Raw genomic sequence first — 20,554 nt, 5'->3', positions numbered from 1 at the left:
AGCATTTCATATCCTGCTGACATTACTGTGTAAACAAACATGCATACACAGAGCACTGAAAAATCCTATTCTGCATCTTCAGCAAGAGGCAGTCACATTGGGAAGCTACTTGGGAAGCCCTGAATGAGAGCACTGAAAGAGTCTGGCAGGGAGATAGCCGTGCCTTGGTTTACATTCTGTTCCCATTCCACAGTGAATTAGTAACTCACTTTTTGAAAATGAAAGATTACACATCCTGAACAAATACAAACGTTTGATCTCAGGCTCATCAAGGAAAACTTCAGCAGCTGCCAGGGAAAAGCAAATGTTCTGTCACGTACATCCAGATTGAGATAATGCGAAACAGAAGATGAAGACTACAGAGAGAATGTATTAATGCTTCCACACAGTCGTGGGGAGCACAGCAGATGAGGAAAAAGTACCAAACAGCAGAAAACAACCTAGTGAGCCTAACTAAAACCTGATGGGATGACTCCTGACTGCAATATCAACCTAAGCGGTGCAACTTTCCCCACACAACAAGAGCAGAGTGAAGCGTGGTGCTATATAGCAAAAGCAGTTTATATTTCTGTCCCATGTGAACTGTCTCTTTTGGAGCACAGAGCGTTCAGCTGTGACCATGCCTCACCCTGAAAGGTACAGAGTTGTCAAGGAGAAGGCAGCAGCCGGCCAGATCACCCTGGCAGGAGAAGGAGACCTAGTCGTGTGAGATGTTTTTACAAGACGAGGTAGGAGTCCTGATGCTGAAAGGGCTGTGAAGAAATCACCAAGCTTTGGGAAAACTGCTAGATTTTTATTCAGTCAAACTGACATTTTCTCACTTTATTGAAGAACCCACCCCAAAGAAATGAGACCTGCATTTTCAGTAAATCAAGTAGAAATAAGCTGACAAGTGAAGCACATAACACCAGCCAAAAAAAAAGGAATACATGTATTTTTTAAAGAAAATCCTAACATTTTCTCATTTTTTGGCTATGTCCAGGACACAAACACCCAATGTGAAGTAAATCTGAACATCTAGAAAATACTAATTTTGCCTTTGAACAAAATTAATTTTAAGCAGGAATTAATGTAGTGTCCAGTAAATATTTTTTTTTCTGATGTAGAAAGGTATCTTAACAAAAAACCCAATCTCATTCATGGTTTTTTGGTTACAGCATTGGGCAAATGCTCATCCTCTGCATACTCACTGACTGCACCATTAGTTTTTTGGGCTTTTGTTTTTCTTACAGAGTCCTCCCTGCTGGACTCTCTTATCAAGTCTATCTCATCAGCAGCTCTTCCACTTCTACAATTTCTTATTCTCTTTCCAGCTGTTTTTATACTTGAAAATAAAAGTGGTAATAGTGGTAGATTATATATAACATCATTACACAATTGTTATCTGTCTTAGAAAGGTATTCTATTTTATGCATTGTAAAGTGTAGAAGAGTTCTAAAAAACGTGGTCTAATATACAACACAAATATAATGGATGGGATTAAGAAAGCATGGACTAAAAATATAAGTGTAAAAGATTCATTGTCATCATTTTAAACACACACCTCATTGGGACTATTGGGTGAAGTAAACAGCAGAAGTGAGTAATGAACAAATGGGCAGTATTGCTGGCTCCAAAAAACACGCATATGTTAAAACCTCCAAAATCATCAAAAAGTATTAAAGTAATGAGACTTTAAGAAAATGCACTGGTCTTTGATCTGTCTCCTAAAATTTAAGTAGAGAATTGGTCAGCCCTCAATGAACATCAAATTACTGGAGGTTAAAAATTCAGTTGTACAAGCAGAGTACTCCATGGCAAGCATTCAAAAATCTCAAAATGGGCCCATTCTGTTCTTCCTCACCACCAAGACTGACTTGAAAATAATTTTATTAAAAAATGAATGTTCATACTTTCAATTTTCCTGCTGTTCAGCAAGCCTTAAGAATGCACCCAAGATGTTTTTTCCAGGTTTTTCTTCACAGGTATGACAACCACAGCGGTATGATACCCCTGAAGCAGAGCTCTACAGTCACTTAGAGCTGAAGCATTCAGAAAAACAGCAATTATTACAAAGCCACTAAAGATGTTTCCAAAATACACATGCAAACATGGAAGCTGAGTTTGACACTGGCTTGTTCAAGATGTAGCAGAAGTAGTCACTTCTTAGATCGAAACTATGTCACAGGCCATCTTATATGACACAGACTGTCAAGTTTAACCTCGCTACCATTATAGTGAGCTCAATAAGTTGTGTTAAGTGAAGTACATCTCTTAGCAACTCAATGGCATCGACTAGAAGTCTTTAGGGGAAACAGAAATCTCTATTTCCTTCAATAATTTGCTCCGATAGCATTACATCTTCTAACTAAATGTTCTTGGTATGTTTGTGCTCAAGAATTCAAAGAGCTCTTCATATAATCCCGTTTGCTAAAGCTGAAAGGTATTCATTTGCATCGGTAACAAGCAATTCAGTGTTCAATACTTTGAGAAGCTAAGCAGGCAGAACTTTCTAAGACTTTCAGACTAAGCAGTAGAGAAGATGTCTTTGTTCATTTTGGTGGGGTTTTTGAGCACCCTTTTCCACTTAGCTCTAACTTCCTCTCTTTATCCCATTTCCGTGGCCTTTAGACATTCACTGCCCCATTTCCCTGCACTTTCTTAGTTTTCTACTCCATTCCACCTATTTTTGCTTTTTTTCTCCACCTATTTTTTGCCTCCTATCTATCTTTAAATTTTTCCTTTTTCTGTCTCCCACCCCTCATACCTTGAATTTTCCTAGTGACACAAATAGAACGACTACCTGGACTTCCTTTCTGTTTCTTTATATTACCCACATTCAATTCCTTCCTGAGCTTCACCCTGTATGCCTAAAGTCATACTAAGTCCTGAAAATAGGTTGTCTCCAGTCCCACAGCAAGGTAGAAAATACCAGGATTCATTACCATTAAGGACAAACTCAGGTTTGCTTGAAAAAGCCACTCAGAAGTGGTGGCCATTTTAACTAAAAGCTGCTTGTAGCTGAATTCTACTGAAAAAAAACAAAGAATAGTGGCCATTAAGGAAAGAGAAATTTATAGTTATAGCCAGATACCGGGAAACAGAAAATTGAAAAAGAAATAATTCAGGAAAAAATATTCTAAAACCCATTAAATTTCTACTAAAGAGGTTGGCATACCTGAATGCAAAACCCAACAAAACATGTGGCAGGTTAGACTGCAGTGGTACTTTAGGAACATTTCCCTTTTTTACTGTTTGCCAAAAGAAAAATGAAAGACCAGCAATTGCTTCCACAATACTGCTTCATGACCAAATGAGATATGCCTTGTTAATCAGATATTTGAAATACACACTAATTAGTGTACCAGTATGAAATGTTTATTTTAATCTGAAATTGCTCAAATGAAGTATGCGGGGAAAAAATTTAAACTCATTAAAATCACAAGGTAAACCAATCTAAAGAATGAAAACTCCCTACAGAGTATAGGAAAAGAGCAAGTGACTTGAAAAACTGCTGTGTCAAGTCTTGGCATATTTGAAAAAGCAAGATAATATACTTATGTAGGATTGTAACCACACTGGTATCTGCTGGGTAACAAATCTCCCACTGGATATGAGTAGAGAGATACATTACAAAAGACAAGTCCAATCTAAAAGGTAGACTATACTGTTGGAGATGCCATTGGGAACCTATTTTTCTTTTTTTTTTTTTTTCATTTCTGTATCTTTTTTTGATCAAGGTATGTGGTCAGCTGTGGTTCTTCTGCCACAATACAGTGACAAATCTGGGATGCAGCTTTTTTATTAGATATTCTCACACAACAGATTCCACCACTTTCCCAGAAAGAAACCATTCCAGAGTCTCATTCAGACAGTTTCCCATGAAAAAAAAATAGGAATTATAAAATCTATATTTTAGAATGAACATGAGAAAAATTATCTTCATAAACACAGATGTAGACAGATCCTGAAGTCAAACTATGTCAGGCCTCATAACTGACACAAATCAACATGCCTCCATTGAAATCACAGGCTTTTGGGTGACTAGTCCATCCTAATTACCATACAATACAAAAGAAATGATTTAAAAGTAACAGATGACATAAGTTAAAGAAGAGTTTCTAGAATTTAAGTTTTATAGCATATGGGTATCTTGCACTTATTTCATTTGAAACTTTAAAATGTGGATAATTCAGCTTAACAAAGGTACAGTAGTTCTGTCTCCTATTTTTATAGGAAGAATAACAGTATCGAATATACCTGCTGTGAGGGAAATTGTAGAAAAACAAGCAAAATCATACTAATCACATAGGAACACGAAAGAAAAGGGGAATTTTTTTTTTAGTTAGTCCATTAAGAGTTCTAATTTTGTCATTAATTAATTAATTCCGGTGCCTGACAAACACTTGATGTGCTTTCTGTTTGTTTGCTAATGATTCAGTTTTCTCTATTTAGGTGATGGCAAATAATGCTTCAATCCAGCCCTGCCACCCCCTTATCAAACACAAGCAGTCAGTAGCATCTCTCTTCATCCAGAAAGTGGAAGTCCTTTGATATTTAGGAAGAGGATGAGCAGAAATTTGTGAATCCTGTCCAGTATGTGGATCTATTTTGTGACCCACTGGTTGGCACTTGGCTTTTAGATGATTATTTTCTTTTGCTTTGAGCTCAGATGAAATCTTTGCACAAGTGATGTGGGTTCAGTATGCAACAACCACTCCATCATGCAATGACAAAACATTTTTCTCTCCTTTTTAAGAACCCTGTGGAAAATTATGTAACTAAACCCAATGATGAACATTTTTTAAACTTCAAATCGAAGCAAGATTAGGAAATTCTAGCTACATAATGGCCCAAGCAAACTTAATTCTACCCATTTGTGCAATTGCTATGATACAATCTTTATCTATGTGATTTTATGCATTTTTTTTTCCTCCCAGAAGAATGTCCTGTTTGGAGCACTGAATGGGTACACTTGGGATCAAACTAATGCTGCACATAATCTGGAATTTCCGAATTTCTAGGTACTTGATTTTGCAGGCTCAATAACACTTTTTCATTTAGATGTCTTAAATATATAATTATTCAGATGGCTTAAATGTGCTTTTTGCTTACAAAGTCTTTTTTCTGTTTACATATCATACTCTAGCCTAAATAAATGCTAAGACAAAGGCCAAGCTGGCTGGTAGCCCAGAATGTAGCTGTTACCAAATTGACAGGGACCACCTTAAATTCATTGAAATGTCTAAATATTGTATTTGAGTTATAACTAAATTTTAAAAGGCGATCTTTACTGAAAGAAAAACGGACCGACTTTAGAACAGCATAAACAAGTTGCTGGATGAAATGAGAATTGAATGGATTACGTCTGTCGAAGTATGTTCTGACTTACCACAGCTCTCCATTACTGTAAAACACCAAACACTTCGGGACAGGAAGTATCCTCATGTTACCATGTAAATAACTAATGGGCTTAAGTTATGTTAACAACTAACTTAGAAACTTCCAATAAAAAAAACCACCAACCAAAAATATCACTAAGACTGCCTGAACCATTTTCCCAAAAGTAACTAATTCTGATAATTTTTAAGGTGACTTTTCCTTTTTCCTTAGAGACTCTTAAATAGAGTCTGATAAAATGTATGGTAAATGTGAACACAGTACAATTTAAAGGTGGCCTGCGAAGGCGAATAAAAATGGTACTTTTTCCAATCTACTGAAGATCTGCAAGGTGCAAGGTTTGGTTTAAAGTTTTCTTCTACTTGTTTCCTTTCTGCTTTTAAAACTTTTGGAGTATCCAAGTCTTGTCTTGCTTTTATACATGAGTGTTGGAGGACAAGAAGACTAGAATGGAAGTCCCCCTCAGTTCCCATCTGGAGCAGCAGGGTGATGAGTGATTAACATTGAGATTTCCGCCCCCTCCCCCCCCCCCCCCCCCCGGCTTGTTGCCAGAAGCTCCAATTAAACATTTTAAGAAATGTTAATGTTAAGAAAAATGGGAGTTTTACACAGCCTGATTAAAAATCCCTTTCCCCTCTCAAATGCCAGTTTCTTGTGACAGGTGATGGCTAGAGATGATGGCTTCATCTCTCTGCTCTTCCAGCTATCCATAATCTTCTAGTAAAAATAGGACAGACAAGACCTGATACGACAGGTTAACGGTTGGACTCAATGATCTTAAGGGTCTTTTCCAACCTTAACGATTCTATGATTCTATGATTCTATACATAAAATTAAACAAAACCTTTGCAGAAACCTTACATCTGACTTTAAAACCAAAGCAAGCTCTTCAAGCTTTCCTAATATGTCTTAAAAATACATAAAAGGCAACATAGTTTTGTCTCCTTTTTGGGTCACTCTTTAGATCTAATCAGGATTTTACTATGGCAAGATAGGCAAATCCCACTGACAAGAACATGCCATACGAAAATCGCAAGATGTGTCAAAATTTAAAATTTACTAATGCTGACATTCTAGCCTTACTAGATATTAATAAAATTACAAGAGTGTGGGGTGAAGGTATTATACCTGGTCATGGCTGGCTTCAATGGAGCTTCCGATACCTTGGAAAGTCATCTGCACAGGAGACAGTGTCAAACAGGTCATACATTCTTTGCCATTTTGTCTATCACTGTAGTGTACCTATAACAGAATAACATACGTAATCTGCTAAACACCAGGTTTGTACAAGGGAGTCATGCTAAAATATTGTCCCTTTTCAACAAGTTTGTAAGAAGAATTCCAAACATTTATATTGAATTCATCTTTAATATCAAACAAGGAGTGGGTAAAATATTCTAGGTAGTCACATACTGAACTGGGGCCAAGTTTTCTGTGATATGCCTGTTGGATAGTTTTTAAAGTGCTGTGTTCTTCCATTTCTGAGACATTTGAAACTGAATTCAAGATGTTGTATCTACACAATTATAAGAATTGAGTTTCAAATTATAGTTTCCAGCCTAGATGTCATTTTTAACAGCATTTTGTAGCTTAGTTATAAAACATCCATGTAAATCATTATACCTCCAAAAACTTGGCAATAATAATTTTAGGTTTTCAATTGTAATGCTAAAATCCACTAACTTTTTGACATGGCTACATAATGTTGCGTATTTGAATTTGATTTTGTAATTAAATCAAAATGACAGATAAAATGGAGAAGAATTCACAGTCTTCTTGAGATGTCTAGGCTATCCTTTTCTAAGAGTAACTCATTCCCTACTGATGTCAAGAAGGGCATGTTGAACCTGAATCTTGCATGAAATACAGAGGAAGATAGTGCTTCTACTTGAATTATTCTCCTTGTCTTCAAGTTCCCTTCAGATAGTTCTTAAATCCCCTAAAGAAAGGATAGAATTTAATACGTTGAGACAAAATTAAGTTAAATGTTGCCAGTGTTCCATTATTAAGAACAGGTTGCCACTCATGCTAAATTGTTGAAATATTACAGTTCTCTGCGTAGCTCCTGGCTTCTAAACAGGCAGATCAAGCACTTTGTTCTACAGGAGAGGTGGAATTTAGTTTATGGTGGTAATTTACATTGGCTATGTGACCCCTGTCAGAAATGGAAAGAGAGATCAGCTCTGCTGGAGACAGACCTTTTATGTTAGTATCTATTTACAGCTGTACAGCTCTCAGGCAAAAGTTACATGATAAAGCCTCATCTTGACATTTAGGCTACAAAATTAAACTTTATTATTTCTGAAGACAACTAGTAACCATATTAGAGTTATTCCTGTGGAAATGATTTAGTGACGTACATGATACTTAATTGTACACCATGCGTATTAAATCCCCTGTGCCTAACTCTTTTTTGCCACAGGTGCAAATTGGGAAAGCTTCAGCTGAAGCAAAACCAGTGCAAAACTGTCTGAGTGAGAGGAAAACCAAGTCAGTGCTATATTTCAGAATTACTTTACTGACAACACATCAAAACAGTTTTGCTGTGGCCAAAAGTAAGATACAGAAAGCAAAATTCTTGTACTGTGTATAGAAATATTGGTTTCACTCAGCCCTTCTTAAAGCTTTCTGGATTATGCCTGTCTCTCTTCCTCTCTCAACCCCCACAATATGTGCCTACTAAATTGCTCGTGGCTCTTTGCCAGAAAAGCCATACTACTTACTTAGAAACCACAAGAGGCCCCTTCACATATACAATGGTTTAACTTTGATTAATCGAAAGAGGTATGAAGGTATGAAATTTGGCTTGCAAATATAAACTGAAGTTCTTTAAATGTCAGGGACTACTGTTATGACAAGGACTTATCAAGCTTCCACAACTGTGGTATCTGGATGCAAGCTAAATATTCTGCTGAGTATGTGTTGTGGGAATGTGATGTGGAGAAATGGGGCAGAAAAGCTCAAGAGGATGATTCTGTAGTGCAAATATGACATAGCAAAAGGAGCAAAATCTGGTGACCAAGAAAAGTACGTGTCTTAGAGCACATATGGAGAAATGGAAAAATGGCACTTTCTGAACTGCATAGCATGTTTGTAGGCTTATTTTTAATGAGAATAATACGAATAACATTACACTTCACTAATGTCCACTGGAATAAAGCAAGGTTAACAAGCTGAAAGAACAGGAGATATCCAGAGGAAAAATTATGATTGGTATTACATGACACTATTATCTTCAATAGCAGATTTGATCCACACTCCCTTTAGAGTCTCACATTGAAATTGCAATAAATTCAGAATTTTGGTATCTTTCTAGGCTTCACTTTCCTGAAGGAATTTCATGATGCACTTTTGGCCTTATCTGAATGTATCAAGGCCATTATTTTGTAATTTCTTAGACAAGAGTCCTCTAATTATCTCTTGCCCTGTTGAAGCTCTTCAGTTGAAAGAAAATAAACACTTTCTATGTTAATTATATGAATAGTGATATAAAAAACAGAAGACTGGACTTTGAATGGAGACAGAATAAAACTTCGTCTTTTCATCAAATCTCTCTAGTCTATAGATTTGGGCAGGCAGCAGAAACATTCAGATTTCTTCTACATTTGGCACACGTATGTGCAGTTTCCCCGTAATCCTGTTTTGTTATTTATCAGTCCAGCTGCTACATTCTCAAACTCTCCTTTTTATTCCTTTCTTCTTCAGATTTGATCTATGATGCAAAGTTTGGGATTTTTGTCAACCAAGAGCGCTAGGTATTTACCTGTCTGAACAGAATGTCCAAAATAGGCACTCAGAAAGAAATGGTAGTAGTTGAATAGTTATCAAATAGTCTGAATAGCAGCAGATGCTTCTAGATTATCAGCCAGCAGTATGTTGCAAATATTTCAGTTTCCATGTCTGTGCTATTATGACGAAGCATGGGAGAAACACGTACGTCTATAACTGGTTTAAGAACATCATTATCATCTAAGGCAGGGGAACACGAAGGCATAGCAAATACTTGATTCAGTATCTGCGATGAAGGTGTGGCAACTGAAGGCTGGCCAAGTGCTCCAATGGTGATTACGTGGCCATTATTGAGATTCACGACAACAATAATACTTTTATAAGTTCCTCAGTGCCTTAAGAGTCAAGAGTGCTAAACTACAGCTCATCTTGGCAATAACTCTGTTAGGCAGGTAAGGACACTTTGTGGACAGACATTAAATGACTCATCCAAATGCACTGGCCACTGGCAGGAGTGAATGGGACTATAACCCATCATTAAGGCCTCTGGCCTAACCACAAATGGTCATTTTCCCTTTCCATATATTATGGAGGTAAAAATCAAAGAGTTATGAAAATAATTACTATCTATGTCCAGGACCTAATTTTCAGCCTTCAATTTTTTGTAATTAAGGGACACTTACAAATTAGCTCAGTGCATTTTAAGGATTAAACAGCAATGACATTTCACTCATTAAAATTCTGAATGTTTTATTTGGATAACATATAAGCAGAGATTTTATAGAACAGCATTAGGATCTGGTTAGAAAATAATGGCCAACATACAGGTGTCTGTAGTAAGGGTTGTGCAAGTTTCTGAGTAAAATGCAAGACTCCAGTCTCAGACTATTATAAGTGATATACACGTAATTCTCCTCCAAGGTATGTCTACACAGCACAAAGCAGTGCCACAACAACAAGATCCTGGCAATAACTCTAAATGAGCCTGCTCATTTATCAGAAAAAGCATACAGCACTGCTAGCTTTTCTCCTGGATAACTACATACGTGGAGTACCTGAGATAAATCGTGTATAACCAGCTCAGGAATCCCAAACACAGCACTCCGTTGTGCTGCGTGGGCAGGGCACAAAACCTCCATGTGTAAAACACAAAGTGCATCCCGGGCATCAAAATAACAAAACAAATTCTAGAAGTAATTTTTTCCACAAGCACATGCCATGGATTTACTCATACATGTATGCTTTCATGCTTGATATTCTCAGGGGATGCAACTGTATATCCTTTTCAGAGATTACTTCAGTCAGGAACAAGCTGCATGGTATGAGTATGTACAGAGGGGTACTACTAACTGGCATATGTATATAGAAATGTATGCGAAGGTCTGAAACCATTTGACAACTATGTTGAAATTTGGCCCTTGTTTTTAATATTTTAAATTACTGAAGAGATGCAAATATTTTGATGGACATTTATAGCTTCACATAAAGGAAGATATAAGATGAACGTTTACAATGTTACAACTGAATGTGGAATGGCATAGCCAAAATTCTCAACCTTATATGTTATTTTATAAAGGAAAAACTAAATTACGCTGCATAAAACTGCCTAAGAAAATACTTTTAAGGTTACTTCTGTCATAATGCTGCTCCAAAAGCATGAAATTTCCCATTTCGTTCATATTTATATAAAGATGTCTCTTGAATCTAGCTTTACTGTAATACCCTTCCCTATGTGCAAGTGTTCTGATAGAAACTGTAAAAATATTGCAGGATTTGTCTTGCAATAAGCCACTTTAACACACTGAATCAATACGCAATTTCAGATAATGGCTATAGTTAATCTGCATAAATTATTCTGTAAATACAATGTCCTAACTTCAAGCACAGGGTTGTCTGCTGGTCTTCAGTGGGCACTTCTGCATTTGAACATCCATCCTTTTGGATGAACAAGGGCTATGGTTTACTGACTTACAACTGAGGAAGGTGAAAGACCTGTTATATTACTGCATAGTAGTTAAGTTTAACTATAACAAACTAAACTACTGTTAAAAATGACCTAACTGTGCATTAACAAGAGACTGAGGGGAGCAAAAATAAAGGCTACCATTTTCACACACTGCTCCTTAGATGTTCACAGTTTGAAACACAACTTCTGTCTGGCCAAACACTTTCTATCTTGAACATTTATTAACTTAAAAAAATAATATGAATTACTGAAAGAAAGAAGTCATCTGTGACATTGGAGTTCATGTTTCCAAACAAAAACTACTCTGAGTCAAAGCATCAGCAGGAGTCTTAGAATGCTAGACAGAAATAAACTAGGTAATAAAATGCCATTATGTTCAGCAATGCACAAATCTTCTAGATTGACAAGCCTGGACTACTTTGTTAGAACAAAGGATGGTATTCCTTTAAATCTGCCCCTTAAAGGGAAAGCACCCAATTTAGTCCTGATTTACAGAATAATTTCCAAGATTTTACATAGGTTGCTCTGGATTTACAGCAACAAGCAAACCAGAATGGGCTCAAAAATCAGATGTTAAAATAGTAATTTGACTTGGACAAGAGTGTCATGAAATATTTTTCTTCCTTTAGCTTCCTGGTGAAATGCTTGTCTTTTCCATATTGGTCTTTTATTTTCCTCTTTCTGTTGCTCATCTACTGTTAGTCATGTCATCTAGAAAAAAAAATAAAACAATCCTGTTTGTTTGAGCTCAGACTCTGTTTCATGCATATTTATTGGTAAAGAAACAGTCCTGGCGCGAAAGTAAATTAAATATACTTGCTTATTTCAAGCGTTTCCTCAAAGCCAATATTAGGAGCTTTCACAGTAGTATTCTAGGACTTGAAAGTGTGAATCTTTGTATTAGCCACAGAGCTTTCCTAACAAATAATAGATTAGTCTCTTCAGACATGGAGCAGTATGAGCAAGATTCTGAATACCACTTTGCATTCTTACTACCTGCTTTACAATTCCATATATTTTATTTGTGAGAGTAGAACAGGAATACAGCAAAAAATAAACAAAAAAAAATTGGGGAAAAAATCCTGTTGTATGAACAAAGTCTTTTACGACAAGTTGAAGCATAGATACAAAAAACAAGATCGAGATGAAAACAATTGTCCCAGATGAAAAAACAAGACATACAATAAAAAAATTTCAAAAAATCAGAAAAAAAAGCGTTGAATCAAACTGTTTCCTGCAATGCTGGAGTTCCTTGATGTAGTGCGATTACTAAATATAGTATTTTACTAATCTCAGCAAGGAGCTGGCTAACTGCATGCCCGTCAGATGTGTTTAATGGTCACCCCCTGTGGAACAAATCTAAGGAGTGCATGAAAAACACCCACATTTAAAAAAGCCCCCTTGCTAGATCATTAAGGAAAGATAAAGGCCTGTACATTCGGATGTGATATATAACACAATCATTGTGTCAAGAAAACATATGTTTGATTAGCGCGCCTCAGGTTCATTAATCGCTGTGTCTGCTTCACAGCAGTGGGCAAAGTTTCTACCGTAGCTACTGCACGGAAGGGTAAAGACACTCGGTAGCTTAAAGACTGACAGTTCAGCAGTAAATCTTGAGCTAGTCCAACATGCTCCTCTCTTACAGAGTTTGAATAGCAGCTGTATTGTAGTCTTAAATCTTCATTAAAATACAGTCCTAGGGTTTAGACTAAGATATAAGCCATTACTGTACCATAAATAGGTAACAACAAGACGACTAAAGGCATTGTCACAGGTTACTGTGGTAGTATTGTACACTGCTGACTATAGTAAGGCAGACACTTGACATCTGTAAAAACATGTGGAATACAAATAATAGAAAAACTTACTTGATACAGTTCCCAAAGAGAATATATAAAATATCTGCTAAACGCAAAACAAGTTTATCATCTCAGCCAAAGAAACTTGTACATCCTTTTTTCATGCTATTTAGATATCCTCTGAATTCAGAGCTCCTGTTCCAGTGATGCAGGAGATCTGGAAAGTTTGGCCATATATTATGCTCAGTCAAGCAAGGGAGACCCAGCTCCATCCTACCTCTGGGATGTGATGTTTGGTTCTAATCAAGAAAAAATTAGCTAACACCACTGCTGTCACAGCAGCATACAGTAAGATGCTTACTGTTAACCTTCCATCTGTTAAACCTTAACCCAGGTACGTATTTATAAAGACAGTGTTCCTGTGGAGCACATGCAAAGCGAGCAACCATATTTTCAATGGCTGGCATTCAAGGGAGCAGAGAGACCTGTTTGTCTGATAAGGAAGCTGAAATCAGGAGATGGGACATGGCTTTCTATAAAAAATCAAACTTAAGTTGCAGGGTACCTTGCTGCCCTGTTCACTCCCTCTGTTCTATAACTATGTATTATTTTGTAGACATAGTAAAGAGTAGTTTACCTACAGTGATCTAAAACACTGAATACAATCTTCCCTCCAAAAAATGAATAAGAAAATCATGATAAAAATGATAAATTAATTATTCAGAAAGTAAAACACTGCAAAGCACTACAAAATAATGTAAGTTATACCTGACATGGTTTCTGCAGAAACAACTTGTCTGCCTCTGATCCATTCACCCATAATTATTCAGGTAAATACTGTATTTTCAGGGAGAGGAGTTGGAATTAATTTTATAATTCACAATCAAAGGAAATATGAAAAACTGGTAACCCTGGAATCTCCTGTTTTCATCACATGACCTAAAAAAGGGAGGGAGGTGAGGGAGCTTGTGTTCTGCTAATAAAGTACACAGAGGATGAGCATGGTACGGAGCATTCGTGGAGGAGCCTGTGTCTCAGGTGTCATCCTGAACAACTGACTAAAGGGAGAGAGGAACCTGGTTAATTAGCAGAGAGAAAATAGTTCGGGTTTAAAACCACTTTCTAGCAAAAGCATCAATGGAAATATGTTTTCATGTACACGCTTTTTCATTATGAAAGTTGTCACTGGAGTGAAGAGTGAAGCAAGTATTAACTATTTTCTGTTTGCAAACTGCCTGTGAAAGCCCCAGACGCTGCATTAATGAAGAGGGAACAGGATCACTGTGAAATCGCGAGTACAAAAGCGGCTGCCTGAGTTTGCTGAAAAGTCTGATGCTGATACAGACGCTGGCTTTGTGCACTAACCTAGATATAGGGCAGTGTGCGGAAAGAACCACCCTTCTTTAATTAAAACAAGAAACAATCATTTCACTTCTGAAAATTATCCTGCTTCATTGTGCTCCCAATTCTGAATGAGACTGAAGGAGATGACAGCCAAAAAAAACCTCTGAGAGCCTTGGCTTCAAGTCACAGTGAGAGGAATAAACTGTAACTCATCTCTTTTCTCCTTCTTCACCTTTTCTTGTCGCTTCTCTTTTTAAGGGTTTTTGCTTGAGAGCTGAGTTCTCTTATTACAATTAAAGCTAAACCCCAGTCTGCTATGAATTCACCATCTCACCTTCGCATTTTTGCCAGCTGAAACTTCCAGTCTTTCAAAGTTTTGGCTGTATTCCAAGCAAAGGTCCGTAGCTAAGTTATCAAGTCACGTTAGGATTTACTTAGAAAGATTTTGGCAGGGAACACGGCCCAGCGCATTTAGTGCTGGCTGCAGTATTTTGAGAGATCCTGACAGCTTTTAAACTTTCTCATACGTAAACCCCCTAAATTCTAAAATTGGTTATGAAAATATTATTCACATTTTTTCCATGGACCAAGTTACGTGCAGGGATATGTGGGAGGATTTTAATGGTTATTTGCAAGACGCCACGGAGAAAAGCTAAAATGTTACCAAGGTGACATCCACACCACACCTGGGGACCCACACAACGCCATTAGCCAGTTATTCTCCATTGACCTTCTTTCCCTTTAGAAACTAAAACAAAAAAGGAGCACCTGGCTATTTCTGGAGGCAAGAAGAGCAAAACTTCAGCAGCACTTGAATAAAGGGCTTTCTTCCTTGCAAGAGGGAGAGAGGTAACGACGGCCAGAATAGAAGAAAGCTAGTTTGGACAGTTTTTTGGCCAGAAGCCAGGTAGTTGGAGATCTCGTGTCAGAAAATTTACTGCCCCTTGTAGCTAGATTTGCATTTGTTTTCCTAATTCTGCATGCTCTTAAATTAATTCAGAAACATTCTTCCTGCAGCAAATATTACCTCCTGCGGTATGCTCTATGAATGAATATGCTAGGTTTCCAAACTTACATATCTTTCCTTATAGAAACTGATATGAGAGTGATTCATACGGTTACTTTTTTGCAGAATGACTACCACTATTTTGACTTCCTTTGAGGTCAAAAATAGGGTAATATGGACTAGATGGTCTATAGTCAGCAGAAACATTTCTGAAATAAAAGGAAACTAATAAAACCACTTCTTGTAGATCTACTCTGGGTCACTGCCATCAGCTGTGGTACTGCCTACCTTCTCTCTGAAGTTAGTTGATTAAAAAACCTTATAAACCAGAATGCAATGAAGTCCAGGTGCTTTGATTTTTACACGAAGCTTTCTCAAGAACAATTCTTGCTATCAGCTTGTTCTGTTTTCTCTCTCCCTCTATTTCACATTCCCAACCTGTTTTCTTACTTTTGGCTAGTCATGTATAAATTAGCGTTTAGAGACCCTGAAGCCCTTACCTACATTATATAGCCATTTGATTTCAAGTTGATTTTCAGTGTAGTAGGACACCTGCAAGTTTCTGAGAGCCAAGCAAGGACTCTCAGTTAACAGGTTGCCTGGTGTTGTGCATATCACAGATGCCACTAACATTATCAATAAAATCCTGACTGATCCGCTGCCTTGCTTGGAGGAAACTTCTTTCCCTCTTAATATGTGTTACCTTTACAACAAAAATAGCAGCTGTCAAATAAAAGGGGAAGTTTTGTAGCAAATAACCTGATACAAAAGTGTAAGTTTTCTTCAGAGCACAAAGGCAGTAAGTTCACACAGATAAAAGGAGTTCTCCTATTTCCTGACTTCTGCCCAGTGGTACACAACTGTAAAGATGCCAGTGAAGTGTAGAAAGCTGTACTGGTTTTAGCTGGAATGGAGCTAATTTTCTTCATAGCAGCTTGCACGGTGCTATGTTTTGGATTTTTGATCAAAACAGTGCTGTTAAGCAGTGCTCACACAGCATCAAGGCCTTTTTTGCTTCTCACACTGCCCCACCAAGCAAGAAGCTGGGAGAGGATACTGCTGGGACAGCTGACTCCAACTGACCAAAGGGATATCCCACACCATATGACATCATGCTCAGCAATAAAAGCTGGGGGAAGATGGAGGAAGGGGGAGGTTTGGAGTTACGGCTTTTGTCTTCCCAGGTAACCACTATGTGTGATGAAGCCCTGCTTTCCTGGAGATGGTTGCACACCTGCCTGCTGATGGGAAGGAGAGAACGAATTCCTTGTTTTGCTTTGCTTGCACATGCAGCTTTGTTTTACCTTTTAAACTGTCTTTATCTCAGCCCAAGAGTTTTCTCACTTTTACCCTTCCTCTTCTCTCCTCCATCCCACTGGGCAGGGGGAGTGAGCGGCTGGGTGGGGCTGAGATGCCTGCCAGGGATAACCCGTAACAGTCCTTTCTGGCACTCGATGTGGGATATGAGGGGTTCAAGATAACGACAGATTCGATCAGAGTATGCTAGACCAAATTCATAGCTGTTTAGCTACTAATTGGCAGGGTCCTGTGCTTGCCATGGGGCTTGCTTGCTTTGCTGTATATTAGAGTCTGGTACTTGTTAGTAGCTGCTTTTTGCTTCTGCTGTTTCCTGTACTCCTTATCATCCTGTTCTGCTCTGCCTGGGAACATACTGGTAACAGCAATGGGCTGGCAGATGGGCAGGGCATTGCTGCTGCTCCTGTGCTGCTGTACTGGGCTAGCTGGAACTCAAGTCTAGGGGACTGTGACCGTGGATAAGTCCACGCTGGAGCAGGCACATCCAGAAGCATATGCAGCTGTGGAGTAGTACAGGTACACCCCTGAAGGAACTGTGGCCCGTGGGTAAGGTCACACTGGAGCAGGTACAGCCCTAAGGCACAGTGGCCCGTGAATAAGCCCATGCTGGAGAAGGGGCAAGGGGAGGAGTTCATTGTCATGAATGGCCTAGTCCAAAGGGACAAGGAGAGGAGATTGTAATGGATATACCTCTTAATTCTTGTAACCCATGATTTGAGCTGCATTTTACAGGAAGTAATATAAGCGGGAACCACATAAACCAATGGAGGACAAGTCTCACAAGAAGTAATGAAAGTGCAGCAATGACCCAACATGAGCTGACTTTGGTGCCAAATAACTCCACAGAACATACCACCTCTCCTGTCCTGAGCAGCTACCATAACAGATGGAGCCCAAGTCATGGAATAAATTAACTCAAGGGACATTTGTGGACTTTTTAAAGGGGTGACCCACAGACTAAGGGAACGAGATCTGTGTATTGTATCAGAGGATGGGAAGGGGGGTGGTGGTTAATGAGGATCTATTGGATACTGTGGGACCTGAGCATGATGTAAATGTTATGGAATAAGGGGTGGAGAATATACTGGTTTTGGCTGGGATGGAGTTAATTTTCTTCAGAGCAGCTTGTATGGTGCTATGTTTTGGATTTGTGACCAAACCAGCATTGTTAGCACACCCATGTTTTAGCTATTGCTGAGCAGTGCTTACACAGAGTCAAGGCCTTTTCTGCTTCTCACACCGCCCCAACAGTGAGCAGGCTGGGAGTGGGCAAGAAGTTGGGAGGGGACACAGCCGGGACAGCTGACCCCAACTGACCAAAGGGCTATTCCATACCATATGATGTCATGCTCAGCATATAAAGCTGGGGGAAGAAGAAGGAAAGGAGGGATGTTCAGAGTTATGGTGTCTGTCTTCCCAAGTAACCACTATGCGTGATGAAGCCCTGCTTTCCTGGAGATGGCTGAACACCTGCCTGATGATGGGAAGCAGTGAATGAATCCCTTATTTTGCTTTGTTTGCACATGCAGCTTTTGTCTTTATCTCAACCCACAAGTTTTCTCACTCGTGCCCTTCTGATCCTTTCCCACATCCCACTAGGGGGAAGTGACTGAGCAGCTGTGTGGGGCTTAAGCTGCCCACCGGGGTTAACCCACAACAAAAGTCTGTAGTAATTTGAACATCAGGCAATAGTTTGGTAATTGGCAAAAGTGGAAACTTCACATTAAAAAAAAAAAGTATCCAGTAGAGACAGAAACTGAGATAATGAGGACGTTGTCAACCATTTCTACAGGTGTTTATACTCCCTGTGGGTAAGAGACAAACATTGCTGTTGACATTATTGTACTGGCCGCTGAGCATGGCATAGTACAAACACACGGGAAGATAATCCCTTTTGTTATAATTTCAAAAGCTTCCTTTAATTGTTGTTCATTTTTTCTAATTCAAATGCGTGATGAGACTTTTGTACTCCCCAGAACTAGCCCATTTGCTGGGATTCCAGTCCCAAGCTGACAGTGGCCACAAACTTTTCTGCAGCCGACATGTTCAAGGACAGAACAGTATCATCTGCGTTTACATTCTAGTTTTTAGCACTTGCTACACTCTCCCTCATTGGCTTTAGCTTGAGAGTTGCTAAAACATACCTTTTGATTCATTCATCTGCAGGGAACTTTGAAAATGCACTCTCTGACAACTAACACTATAATTGCAACCATATTCATTATAACAGATTCAGTACATAGAACCCGTCCCCCCCAACCACAGTAAAATTTTACTCTTTTTTTTTTTCCTCAAAAGTGATTTGGGGAATCTGAGGAAAATCACATCAGCCATTCATGACTCATGAGAGATGGTTTGGGTTTTGTCCAGTTTACTACAGCTCAGCTCCATTTCACCCCTAAATAAATGATCACTTGAACACAATCACCACAAAACGGTTCAACTTCTAACTACAACTTTTGTAGTGTAGGCTCAGTAGATAACTACTGAGGAAGAGTGGAGGTGAATGACGTAGTGGGGGGGCCACTTTACTCAAAGCAGTGAGCCACAAGAAAGGCTGAAAGAAGCAAAGAGAAGTTGCTGCTTTCTATCCTGAGAGAGGAATGGAAATGAAAACAACAACAAAATGCAGATCGTCTGTTTTAAAAACTGGAACAGGACATTTGGGATGGGAAGGTAGTCTACAGTCCATCAGAGACCCAGACACAGGAAATGCCCACTGATTTTCTGGGAAACCACGGACACTTCATTTCAACGTTCTGCTTCAAAGCCCTCTGTTGAAGCTTTCACCTCCATCACAGCATTCTTGTTAGTCTATTTTCATTTCTTCCCATCGGCCTCCTCAGCAGGGAGATTCTGCTGAGAATGAGATGCAATACTAAGCATTTCTCAGAATGCTTTCACCTTACTTCTACACACCAGAACAATACAAAAGTCTCATAAATCCCTTTACTGAAGTGATTTGAATCTGGAGTCAATGGGGAATGCGTGAGGTTTTCTTCCTGATGGTTTTTCTCCCTAACCTTCCAATCCATACCAATGAATTCTTGCAATTTTCAAAGCTAATTCAGAGATTTGTTTTCTGCAAGAGCTCAAGAGACTGGCAAATGTCTTGCTGTAGCCTTCTTCTCCTTCTTATTTATCATGGCTTTTTTTGTGAATGTGACAAGTTTATGGAAAATTTTGAAGTGCAGTCCTGTTGCCCAAATCCATAACTGGTAGGTCACTCTGTTGCCTTCAGAGATACAACAATTTGTACAAGTAAACGATCTGGCCTTAGTTTTCCAGTCCTAAGTCATACCGAAGATCATCAAAAGAAATATCCTGGTGTGCTGGCAAAGACCGATGAAACTTCAACTGAAAAAAGTCCTGTTTGCTGTGGGAAGAAAAAAAGATAGACTGAAAAGGGACAAGATGTTGTTTTACTGAGGTAAAAACCAGCTTCAGAGGTAAGGAAGAAGAAGGGAAATAGCTAATGTCAAGACTCCCAGGGAGCTCTTGCAAATTAAGTATGCATATTTCACTGGGTCATGTAATGAACAAGAACTAATGAAAGGAAAGCTGCTTCCATCTAGTGAAGTTCAATGAATTTTAATTTAACTAAGTAAGCAACATTTCTTAATTGTCACCTGCTTTGGAAAAGAACTTTTGAATTGAAATTGTTATTTCAGCCATCATGAATGAGTCAGCATACTTGGACACAAAATGTTAATAAAGGAAGATAAAGGCAATTGCATCAAATTTCAAGATGCGAAAGTTGTGATGATAATAGTTCATATTTCAATTATTTTCTTCAGGCTTAACCCTGAATCCTTCACTCATTCCTTCTGTATTAAAAATTTCCACTGAACTCAAATCCAATCTTCATAACTGTGTCTAGGAGATTTGCTGGAGAAAGGGTTTCAGGCCCAAACTCTTCATCGTTAAAAAGACCAAGAACTCTTTAACTATCACGAACACTGTCAACAAGTTCTGACAGTTAATTTAATATTGGTCAAAGAGAAAGAGATC

At 38.5% G+C, this 20,554-nt stretch overlaps 1 protein-coding gene across 7 annotated transcripts in view; it reads right to left on the bottom strand.

Annotated features, from left to right (window-relative positions):
* STAU2 (staufen double-stranded RNA binding protein 2) overlaps positions 1–20,554 on the bottom strand; it is a 174,203-nt gene that overhangs the window by 55,677 nt on the left and 97,972 nt on the right. For 5 of the 7 annotated variants that reach the window (XM_087751473.1, XM_087751500.1, XM_087751491.1 and 2 more), the window contains one exon: positions 6,508–6,621. The exons of 1 other annotated variant lie outside the window; for it this stretch is intronic. In XM_087751473.1, the coding sequence (XP_087607599.1) occupies positions 6,508–6,621 (114 nt within the window). Of the gene's footprint in view, positions 1–6,507; positions 6,622–9,711; positions 11,786–20,554 lie in introns of those variants that run through there. One more of the 7 variants, XM_087751517.1, reaches the window with a different exon arrangement.

The sequence above is a fragment of the Nipponia nippon genome, unplaced genomic scaffold (assembly GCF_047370975.1).
Source record: "Nipponia nippon isolate SJK-2023a ecotype South Korea unplaced genomic scaffold, ASM4737097v1 scaffold_1, whole genome shotgun sequence".
NCBI lineage: Eukaryota > Metazoa > Chordata > Aves > Pelecaniformes > Threskiornithidae > Nipponia > Nipponia nippon.
Note: the sequence above shows the minus strand (reverse complement) of the source record. Positions and strands in the feature narration are given on the sequence as shown.